General features: G+C 64.8%; 4 protein-coding genes across 4 annotated transcripts in view; 2 read left to right on the forward strand and 2 right to left on the reverse strand.

Annotated features, from left to right (window-relative positions):
• Positions 1 to 493, reverse strand: part of MNEG_8101 (hypothetical protein) — a gene marked incomplete at both ends in the record, with an annotated part of 3001 nt that extends 2508 nt beyond the window's left edge. The window contains one exon of the mRNA XM_014043424.1: positions 407 to 493. Within this exon, the coding sequence (XP_013898878.1) occupies positions 407 to 493 (87 nt within the window). The remainder of the gene's footprint in view (positions 1 to 406) is intronic.
• A 350-nt stretch (positions 494 to 843) lies between these two features.
• Positions 844 to 1750, forward strand: MNEG_8102 (hypothetical protein; the record flags this gene model as incomplete). The annotated part of the gene is made up of 3 exons (XM_014043425.1): positions 844 to 943; positions 1065 to 1142; positions 1680 to 1750. 3 exons carry the CDS (start codon positions 844 to 846, stop codon positions 1748 to 1750), a joined length of 249 nt encoding a protein of 82 aa, XP_013898879.1.
• Positions 1751 to 2277: 527 nt separating this feature from the next.
• Positions 2278 to 4342, reverse strand: MNEG_8103 (hypothetical protein; the record flags this gene model as incomplete). The annotated part of the gene is made up of 4 exons (XM_014043426.1): positions 2278 to 2691; positions 3173 to 3348; positions 3500 to 4199; positions 4313 to 4342. The coding sequence occupies 4 exons, from the start codon at positions 4340 to 4342 to the stop codon at positions 2278 to 2280; spliced, it is 1320 nt and encodes a 439-aa protein (XP_013898880.1).
• A 3039-nt stretch (positions 4343 to 7381) lies between these two features.
• On the forward strand, positions 7382 to 9911 carry MNEG_8104 (hypothetical protein; the record flags this gene model as incomplete). Its single annotated transcript, XM_014043427.1, has 7 exons — positions 7382 to 7634; positions 7814 to 7884; positions 8457 to 8499; positions 8647 to 8778; positions 8996 to 9108; positions 9363 to 9458; positions 9723 to 9911. 7 exons carry the CDS (start codon positions 7382 to 7384, stop codon positions 9909 to 9911), a joined length of 897 nt encoding a protein of 298 aa, XP_013898881.1.
• Between the last annotated feature and the right edge of the window lie 1079 nt (positions 9912 to 10990).

The raw sequence follows: 10990 nt of genomic DNA on the forward strand, positions 1-10990 counted from the left end.
CCAGTGCAGCTACTCTGCAGCTACTCTGCAGGGGGCCGCTGATGCGAGCGCAGTGGCTGGGAGGAGCGCCATGAGCGGCGGGGGCTGCCGGATCGCCGGCCGGAACAGCGGCTCGCCCCGCACCTGGGGCGCAGCGCCAGCAAAGGCGCCGCCAAGGAAGTGGATGATGGCGGTAGGGCGACGCCCTGCGCGCGCGTGCGCGACCCATGCGCCTGTCTGCTCCTGCGGGCGGGGACGAGCGGTCGCTGGCCATCACTGAGAGCGCTTCAGGGGTGCCGCCCTGACAGACATATGCGCTGTGCTGGCCTGCAGGGTGTGCACACCGCTGTGGATGCACTTCACACCATGTGTTGCGCGGTCGGCACCACTGGTTTCACCGCGCATATGCTGCAGCTAGGAGGCTTACCATCTGGCGCCAGACCACACTCGCATGGACCACTGCTGTGCGCCTGCGCATGGTTGCAGCGGGCTGGCGCAGCTGTCGTGCCGCCATTGCTGCGGGATTGGCGGGGTTGGGCACCACAGCACCCCGCAAGCGAGCGCCTTGGCTGGGGCTATGCGTGAGGTGCCGCATAGCGACAGGCGGACGACTAAGAGACAGCACTACTTGAATTAAGATTATGTCCCCAGCGCTCGGAGCACAGTGTGGTAGTCCAGCAATAAATTAATGTACGGGCCGCTCAACTTCGTCTGTGCTCACTCAACCAGGGAGCGCGTGCGGCAGCGAGTTGAACAAGTCAGTCACTGTCAGTTTAGTGTGATTGTCTCGACGAACAGGGCTGCAGTGGTGATCTGAGCCATTCACCGGCCGAGGGCTCGGGCAGGCAGCAGCAGGGCACAGCCATGACAGACGGGCTGCGTCAAATCACGCCTCCCTCGGCGGTGGTGCTAGACGAGCGCAAGTACCCAGTCATCACAGAGGACCCCAGCTGGTCGCAGATCTGTGAGTGCCGCTGCAGCAGCGCTGGTGGTGCTGCTGCCGCTGCTGCTGGCGCCGCGATTGCCTGCGCGGCTGTGTCTCAAGGCAGCTGCCATAGACGCATGTCTTCCCACCCCCCTTGCAGTCTCATCCTATCGGACAGAGGATTATAAGCTGCTGGGCGCGGCTGTCGCAATTGGGGCGCCGTGGGGCTACATCATCGGTGAGGGCAGCGCAGCAGCAGCGGGTGCCAGTTGGGTACAGGGGCTGACTCAGACCTTCCGTGCTTGGCTGCCTATCAACGGGCGTTGAATTGTATTTTGTTGTCGGGGGCTCGCAAAGTGATAACATGCACCGCTGCAGCGGTTGCGAGCCTCTGGGGTCATGGATGCGGCGGGTCTTCAAGCCGCAGGCCGGACCTTAGGCCCCGTGCCCCGCTGTCAACCGACGCGGCTCCATCCAGGCCACAAGTACCACCTGCCACGGCAGTCGGCCTGGTTTGGCGTGTTCATGTTTGGGACTGCGGCGGTGGCGCACACAACTCAGCTCGTGGCAGGCAAGTTCATGCAATGCCGGGTGCCGCCGGGTCGCGCGGCTGCTTGCTACCTGTTGGTGGTGCCAGCCTGGTGGGAAGGCGCCCGTTCCCTTGCTATCAGAGCGGCCCTGCGTTGCGCTGTGCTGTGGACGCCTTGCTGAGCCTGGCCGAGCCAGGGGCCCGGCGCCATGACTCCTGCGGTTTCTGCCCTGCTCTCTAATGCAGCGCGGTTGCTGGGCGTGCTGCCCAACGATGAGGAGGTCAAGGCGTACGGCGTGGAGAGGAAGGGCAAGTGACGCGGCGTCCTCATGGCCCGCACCCCCACCACGGGCGGCGGGCGGAGCCGAGCAACACAGCCTTGGCGTACGCAGCCCGGCGCGGCGGCTGAACATGACTCGGCAGCCAGGTGGCAACAATCGGCACTCTGCTGCGCGGCTGATGCGGCTGGCTAGCTGCCGTCCCCAGTGCTGCTGGCTCAGATGTGTTGCGGCTGCGAGGGAGGCCGGCTGGAGAGCCAAGGCGCTCCGCACCCTTTCCGCGCCCTCAGCTTGTACATTTGGCGGCGCCCATGCGCACGCGCTGCCTTTAGCGGCTTGAAATATCCCAGTCTCTCTAGACTCATTACTCCAAAAGTTGAGCCAAGTTCAATGTTACATGCTTCCCGCTTCCAGTCGCCTGATTTCACGAGTGCCAACGCAACGAGTAAACATGCACCGGTGGCAAGAAGAGGATAGCATACACTCGGAGGGTCTACGCTGGCAGCAGGCAGCCATCACCCCAAGGACCAGCGTTGGCAGGTCAGCACTGGGGCTGGACACTCGCGTCAATATTCATCACCACGCCCCAGCGCGCCGCTGCCCAGCCCCTCACGGCCCACGCCGCCCCTTGGCGTCGTCTGACCGCTGCTGCTGCACCGCCGCTGCTCGCGCTGCTGCACCATCGTCGGCTCCGCCCCCGCCTGCGCCGCCTTGACCGCCAGCTCCACGGACGCGGGCGGCGGCGGCCCGTACTGCTCTTCCAGCCGCTTGGTGTGGTACAGCACGGCCGCCAGCGCCGACGCCTGCTTGGGGTCGGCGGCCGACGCGGCGAGCGCGTCGCCGTCGCGCTGGCCGCCCCATATGGCCGCGAGGCCGCCGCGCAGGTCCCAGCCGACCTCCTCCAGGGTGCCCAGCAGCCCCACCGCCACGACGCCCCGCAGCTCGCGCTCGTCCACGGCGCCGTCGTCCAGCCAGGGGACCTGCGAGAAGGGGTGGGCCGGGTTTGTGGGGGTCATGAAGCAACGTGATACGAACACAACACAATTCAGGGGCGCGGTGGGGGCGGTGCAACAGCGAGAGCCGACGCCTGCGGTGTGTGGACGGGCGGACTGGGATGCGCGCGCATGTGTATGTGTGTGTTTGGGGAGAGGATAGGACCGGGCTTGGGCCTTCCGGCACGGCAGGAGGTTGAGCATTCGGCTGGCGCAGGAGGCAGGGTGGATCAAGGGGCCGCCCGCCGCTGAAAGCTACCCAGCAGTCGCATGCAGGCGGGTGCCGCATCAAGACGGCGCCCCTTGCACCGAAGCCCCTCGCAGAGCACAACAACCACTGCTGCTTTCAGCCTGCGCGCACCCCAGCAGCCGCTTGGAAGCAGCCAAGACTGCAACAACACATCCACCGCCCCGCCAGCTGTCAACCGCCCTCAACCGCCCTCAACCGCCCTCAACCCCCCCCCCCTACCTGTGCCAGTATCGCAAAGACCTCGTCCAGCTCACGCAGGTCGCGCCCCACCTGCTCGGGGCTCACCGTCGCACCCGCCGCCGCCTCCTCATCCTCGTCATCCTCCTCGCCACCGCCGCCGCCGCCGCCGCCGCCATCCCCCCCGCTGCCGCCGCCGCCGGCCGCCTCATCGGCCGCTGGGAGGAGGTGGCAAGGAATGACAGTTTGGCCAGAAAACTCAGGACAACCGGTGTTGGGCACCTGGAGAGGGTGCGTGGGGCACACAGCTGCTGAGCCGCCCCACACCCCTCCATGGCGCGACCGCAGCCTGACGGCCCGGGCCCGCACCTCTGTTTGACTCCGCGATGCGCCGCGCGATGTCGGCAGCGGACTGCGTCGTCGTGCCCCAGCTGTCCCCGCCCTCCACCGGGCCGCCATCCCCGCCGCCCCCCGCCGGCCCCGCCGCTGCGATCAGCTGCTCCAGCTGCTCCAGTGCACGCGTCGGGTCCGACGCCAGGCGCGCCGCCGCCGCCACCGCCTCGTCCACCGACGGCGCCGCGGCGCCCGGGGCCGCCGCCGCGGTCCCGCTGCTGCGCGGCGCTCGCCGGCGGCGGCCCTGAAGCTGCTGCGGACGCGGCTGCTGTGCGTGCTGCTGCTGTTGATGCGCCGCTGCGGGCGCGTCCTCAGCGTCGCCGAGTGCGGCTGCTGCGCGCTGGCTGTCCAGGCGCAAGCTGATGCCCAGGGGCACGCTCGTGGCCGCCATAAGCAGCCCCAGGGGGTCCAGCATCGCGCGCCGCGCGGCGCCCTCTGGCAGCGGCGGGTGGCCGTCGTCCGCGCGCCGGGCCGCCCTCATACGCCGCACCTCTGCTACCTCTGCCGCGCGCGCGTCGCCGCTGCTGCCGTTGCCATCTGTACTGTCGCCGTCGTTGCTTTGGCCGTGGTAGCATGACAGCGCTGACAGCGCGCAGCCGCGATGCTGGCCAAGGCGCTGCGTCGCATGTTGCGCGTCATGCAGCAGCAGCGAGCTGCGGGCCGCCGACAACGCATCCTGACGGGACGTGCAAAGGTCAAGGTAATCATGTGTCAGGCTACATGAATAGCGACCCTCAGAACAGCTAAAGACTACCTCGCCGAGCAGCGAGATCCCCCAGCCCTGCGCACCTGCACTAATCCAAGCGTCCTGCGTCGCATGTTGCAAAACTGACTTTGTTTTCTATGGTCACCGTATCAGAGTAGTTTGCAAGCTCACTGAAGCCCACACATTCAAAGGCAGTGGCACGCAATCAGATCGCGGGTGTGATAATACGGTATAGTAAGGCGTGGCATCCGAACAGGCCGACTGTGCGCAGTGGACAACCACCAAGTGCACTAGTTGAAGAAACAAAGGTGATCGAGACTGCGTGCTGCCCTCTCCTCTGCACCCGCTTCTTCTTGGCATCAACCAGACGCCCTGCAGCACGCCGCCCAGCGGCAGTGTCGCGGCCCATCTTGCCCAGAGTTATGCCGCTTTACTGAAGGCGCACACCCTAGCATTGCGGTAGATCACACACGTGTGTGCCGCGTGCCCGCCTCTCGCTCGACCGGCGCCCTGCACAGCTGCGCGCCGTGCTCGGCCACTCTGCTAGCCTGTTCACCGCCCCGACGGCTGCGGCGACCGCCTGTCGCCATGATGCGCCAGGGCTACAACCCGGCGACGTGAGATCCCACCTGGGACCTGTTTCCTTGGCCCAATTGCTGGGGTCTGGAGTCCTTGCAGCCGTGCCCGGCCGTGCGCATGTCCCGGCACTCCTATCCCCAACCCGACGCCACAACCCTTCCGCACCTCAAACACCCCACCTTCCCGGCAGGTTCTTGATTTACAACGACAACGACCTTCTGACTCTCTACTGCCAGGCCGTCGCGGCCCTGGGCCTGGCGGCGCCCCCCTACTTGTTGATACTGAAAGATGCCATCGGCGGGCTGGAGCAGACAATTGTTTACGGGCTGCGCTTCACGGGCGCCACGTCAGCATTCTTGCTGCTGGTCCACTTCATCGCCGCCAATGCGCGGGTGGTGCCGCCGCGGCATCGGGGTGACAAGGTGTCGTTGGCGCCGGTGCACGCGCAGCATGCGCTGTCGCTGCTTTTCACGGCGCACCAGGTGCGCCGCTACGCCACACGCGTGCCTGCGCACATCACGATATGAGATTGCCCTCACCCCCCTGTGAGGGCATGTCTAGGTCGCAAGGGCGTTCGCGGGCGCATATGGGGGCCCCCCAGACGTGTGCGCAGTGCATTGTACTGGGAGCCTAGCCGGGACTCCGAGGGGTTTGGGTTTGCAGCACAGCGGACTGCAGTCGTGGGGAGTCGCGCGCAAGGCTGCCTTTCAAGGCGCTCGGCCAGCAAGGCTGGTGGAGGCACGCGACGGACCAAGCCGCACGCGTAACATGGTCTCGCCAGCAATGCGTGCGGCAGGACAGCGCCTGGCCTGCACGCACGCCCTTGCCACTACCTGCAAAGAAACCCTCCCAGGCATCAGCACATGTGGCTGGCTTGACCAGGCACCGGCTCTGCCCCGTCACGCAGTACACCCGACCCCCCCCCCTCGCCCCCGCAGATGCACTTTGCGTCGGCGGCGGCGCTGGCCTGCCTCTTCCCCCAGCGCCTCCTCGCGCAGCCCCTGCCGCTCACTGCGCTGATGACGCTGTCGTACGCTGCCCTAGCGCTGCTGGCGCGGCTGTGTGGCGCGCTGCGATGCACCTGGACGGCGGTGGGGGCGGCGCGGGCGCTCGCGGCGCGGCCGGGGGCATGCCAGGGCGCGACCGCGACAGCGTGCAGGTGCAAGGAGATTTAGGAGGGCGCTCATAGGACTGACTGCGTGTTGAATCATGGACAGGGGGAGCCGCTTGACAAGGAGGGCACTGGTGCTGGCCCGGCTGCCCCGCGCTTTGCAAAGCCCCTTGGGCACTCCCCCCACCCAAGCATCCATGGCACGCTTCCGTGCTCGCAGGTATGTCTTGGCCGCCACATTCACCATCACCTTTGTCTGGCGCGCCGTGGAGCACGCCCTCAACGGGCGCGTCCTGTCCCACTCGACGGTCGGCGCCCTCGCGTTTGCTGGCGGCTGGGCGCACGCCGCCATCAGCTGGCAGCGGCGGCGGCGCGACGCGCAGGCCGCGGAGGTCGCACTGCGAGGAAAAGACGAGTGAACGCGGCAGCAGGCGGCCGCGGGTCTCCAGGAGGTGGGCCAGCCGCTATTGCTGGGACCTGGGACATAAAAAAAGAGGTGCCCTCCCACTTCTTGGTAGTTTGCTGGTTCGAGTGCCCTCTTCCGCTGATGTGTGAGAGGATTCGCTGTGCGTTGCTGCTCTTGTCAGGCTGCTGCCCCTGAAGTGATTTGAGCCTGCACAGTACAGTAACCCAAACGCCAATCTCAAAGCGCCAAGATAATTGCAGCATTGTAATTTAGAGGATGTTCCCTTTCTCACAAGCTACCAGCCGCAGCCAGTCAGCCACATCGCCGACGACTTCGACGAACGCCCCTCTGGGGTCGTGACGGCTTGCACGCAACGATCATCAGCCAAAAGAGGGAGGGCGCGCGATTACTGCCTAACGCAGTCCGAGTGCTGCCCGCTCTGCAGGCCTAGGTGCAGGTGCTCAACGCCGCTCAGCCTAGCGGGTGAGGGGCCCCTGGGCGCTTGTGGCCTGCCAGCACCAGCACCTCAAGATCTGAATTCTGACTTGTGAGGCACCTGTCAGTCAGGACAGGATGTGTGATGAAGGATCATCCTTAACAAATCTGATCAGCCCACAGCCTCGGGGCGCGTTGGTGGTCGCACTTTGTCCGCAGGGGCGTTCCAGTACCGTACGGTAGAGTGGGTGTGCCGAAATTCCAACATCGCGCCAAGCGGTTCCCATCTGTTGGCTGAGTGCGTTTCCCTAGTTGATGTACCAAATTACATTGCACTGAAGGCGCGCAAATCTTATGTCATCGCACCGAGTGACAAATTTCGACAGCCTCGGGCAACGGTTTCATTCGCGCAAAATCCAGGGCCGGGTGTCGACAGTGACAACAAACAACGCCAAGGATTCACAACACATGAGAACGCCAAGGATTCACAACACATGAGATGCTCAAAGTCCGTGCCGCTCCATCCAACTGTGCGTACCAGCCTGGCCGCCCTTGCTTGTGAGCTCGAACCCACCCGTGGCAGGGGTTGCAGCGCCACTGCGGACCCCAAGCACCAGCAACATGCCAGCCACGCGGGCCGTCCTCAGCGCCTGTCTGCTGCTAGCTGTAATAGTGGCGGCCACGGCCGCGGCGCGGCCCCACCCCGCGGGCCCTGCAACGGTGCCTTTCCTGAGGCGCCGCCTGGCCCGAGTGGTGCAGGACCCCCCGCCCTACACCCTGGGCGTGTTCAACGGCACCGTGGTCCCCGTTCCCCAGGGGCCCCTGGCTGGTAGTGAGATCGACAACTTGGCCTGCAAGGTCCCACGGCCCTCAGGTGAGACACGTTGCCTGCCTGCCTGGCCGGCCACTTGGGAAGCCTGTGCTGCTGGTTCGTCAAGCGCTCCCCCTGGCAAGGCAGGCACCATGCTGACACAAAGACACAAGTTGCTGACCACCTCCCTCTGTCCTAAACACCTTGCCTTTGCACTCCCCCAATGCTGCTGTTCACCGCAGACCTGCGCCAGGTGCCCGACAACCTGGTCAACCTCATCTTGGACACACTCGTCACCAGGCCTGCATGCGAGGTGCAGCTGGCAGTGTCAAGTGGCTTGTCGTACAATCCCTAGGGGCACACAAATGTGCACCAAACAGGAACCCTGCATGCCATATCCCTACTGCCAGTAAGGTCGGAATGTAACAAACAGGCATTTCGCTGCTGCGTTGATGGTCCGCCAAGCGTTGCAAAGGAAACCACCAGTGACAAACTTGCCCTTGCTGTGCTGCAGGTGCCCCATGGGATGGTGCATGATGACAGCTGCGGTATACTCATACTACCTACTGTAAAAGTGTTTTCAACGGCAGATCTGCCCGCTTCCCCGGGTCTGCAAGCGACTGTGCAGGAAGTACAGTGGTTCAGCTGGTTGGCAAGGCGCCGACACTAGAGAACAAGCACGCGCGGGTGTTGCACTACACACATCAAACATACTTCTTACAAAACAGAGACATTTTCAACACATTATTCGGAAATCCTTGTTCACGGCCACAAACATGCACCCGTCTGTCTTGGGAGCCCCGCTGAGAGTGCGTGGCCGGAGTCAAATTTTCTGGAGTGCGTCTAAAGCCGCTTTGGTGCTGACTAACGCTCGCTGGCGCGCAGGTCCACCAGATCAGCTCTCCCCGCGGTCATCACAGCAAAGCAGGTGAGCTTTAGCACGACGCGCTTCAATGATTGAGACAAGGCTGTTTGTTTGCTTATTTGCGGTGTCATGCCGTGCATGCAAACGGATGAAAATGCAGCGCCACCACTGCTTCGCTGCATGCGCACGGTCCGACAGCACCATGCCCAGGCTTGGCGCCCCCGAAGCGTGCGCTGCGGGCCAGGGCTGTCCCCGATGGCAAGCAGCAGCAGCAGCCTACGCTAGATGTGGCGAAGGTGGCGGAGCTCTTCGCGGCTCAGCCGTGGGCCACAGCTGACGACCGTGAGTAGGGTCGTGACCACAGTGGGTAGGGTCGTGACCACAGTGGGCGGTCTGCGGCAGCAGTGGCAGCTGCTGGCGCCTCTGGGCAGAGGCTGCTGCTTTCTTGCATGCCATCGAGCAGGCCGGTGCTGCGGGTCTTATGCGGCTGATGGGCCACAGGCAAGCGCAGCCGTCCTCACTGACGCAAGCGCGTTACTGTTCACACGCGGCCCCTCAGAGCGCGGCCAGCTGGAGCGCATATCCAGCGTGTTGGGTGTGACCCTGGGAGAGGCCAAGGCCCTGGGGTTCAAGAAGAAGGCACTGCTGGAGCTTGATGAGGCCGAGCTCCAGGTCTGGGGGGGCACGGGTACACTCGCAGGGATGCCCCGTATGTGGTGTCGGGCGTGCAGCGCTGCTTTTGACAGCGTTTGCCTACACGCGTGCTTGCTTGCGTGCGTCTGCATCGGTGCAGTCTTGTGTGGTGCTGCAGGGTAGGTGCCTGAGTGCTGTGTCTTGACAAGCGCGTGCCGACAGGGGCTGGCTGCTGCCGCGTGGTGGTCGTCGACTAATGCTGCACAACACGATCGCCACCCCTCACTCCGCAGTCGCGCGTGGAGCAGGTGGCAGCTGGTGTGGGCGTCACCCTCGAGCAGGCCAAGCGCATGGCAGCCATACAGCCAAACTTGCTGCTGGAGCCCAAGGTGCGGGGTGGGGTGCGGGGGGTGCGTTGTGTGCGTGCGCACGATTGCCTGATTGGAAGAGGCACGCGCGCTGTGCTTGCCTGGACCAGGCCGCTTAGCTTCCATCAGTGGAAGAGCACCTTGGGGCAAGCTGGACCAAGCGAGAGGGTATGTCATCCCGGGAGCCTGCCCCCCGCCCGCGCCTGCCCCCACTGCGTCCCGGCAATGCTCGCCGCCCGCGCCGCTAACTGCCCCGCCGGCTGCCCGCGCCCCCCACCCCCGCAGCGCAACTCTGAGTCTCTTGCGCTGGGCCTGCGCGCCATCAGCTACGAGCTGGGCTGCCCCAAGGAGGAGGCCGTTGACCTCATCCTCAACAACCGCAGCATCCTGCACGGCAGGGAGATGCACCTGTCCGTGGCGGACATCGCGCACCTCGCCATGCTGCGGCAGCCGACGGGGCGCATCGTAGACTGACGCGCCGCGCGGGCCGCGGGCTGCAGGCGGCTGACGGCGGGTCTCGGCGGGCGGCGTGCGGCGGCGAGGTGCGCGCACAAGCGTGGCGGGCGCCGAGTGCCGTGGGCCGGGGGCACTGCTCGTGCACGCCCGCTCCGGTGCTTCGGTGCGAGGTCTGGCATGTGAGTGTGTGTGTGTGTGTGTGTGTTTGTGTGTGTTGCTGGCTGTGACCCAGCCCAGGGGCTGGTGCGCACACGGCGTGCACGACGGCACGCGCGAGCGACTGTCGCATACGCTGGTGGCTGTTGCGCAGAGCAAAAGCAGCACAATCATTCGTATGCGAGGGCTGCGCGCATTGCTTTCAGCACTGCAGGTGGCACGGTTGATGTATTCAAGCTGTATATTTTAGAGCGACGCTTTGGGGTCCCGCAGTGTGCTGGCATCCTGGTCGGCACCAGTTGCCAGCGGCCAGGGGTGGCGCAGACCTGTGCCATTCCTGGGCGCATGGAGGAAAGCCCTGGACATGTAACAAATCGCACAAAATTCGCGAAACGCGTCCGCGATTGAGTCACCACGGAAATTACTGATGGGTGACAAGTAACCCGGCGGAACGGCGAAGGCAGCCGACGATGGGGGTGTTCTGCGTTTTCCTGTTTCTAACGCTTCACTCAGGCCAGAAGTTTGTCGCCTCATAGTTGTAATACACACTTTTGCATACAAGCTTCAACATGAGGACGTCTAAGGTGCGCTTTCCCTGCCCTGTCGGCTCAACGCGCCTCCGGGACAGCATTAGACCCCGCTCGTGTAGTGAGGCCGCACGAAAAGCGCCAAGTATGCCGAGCAGTGTTTTAATCCGCTACTCTGCTGCGCAGGTGGTGCTTGCGCTCTGCGCTGCGCTGTTCGTGGGCGGCGCCGGTGAGGCTTGCCGCTGGGAGCACCCAGGAAGCCTGTCTTGGCGGACCTTTGTCTCTGCATCCCATTGTGTGGGTGTGCTTGGTCCATTGCGCCATGCCACTGTGCACCCCTTGCCCCTGCGCCGCTCTGCACCCCCTGCGCCCCCCAGCCACGCCCCACTCACAAACGCCACGCCCACCCCCCCA

Source organism: Monoraphidium neglectum (genome assembly GCF_000611645.1).
Source record: "Monoraphidium neglectum strain SAG 48.87 unplaced genomic scaffold scaffold01504, whole genome shotgun sequence".
Taxonomy (NCBI): Eukaryota; Viridiplantae; Chlorophyta; class Chlorophyceae; order Sphaeropleales; family Selenastraceae; genus Monoraphidium; species Monoraphidium neglectum.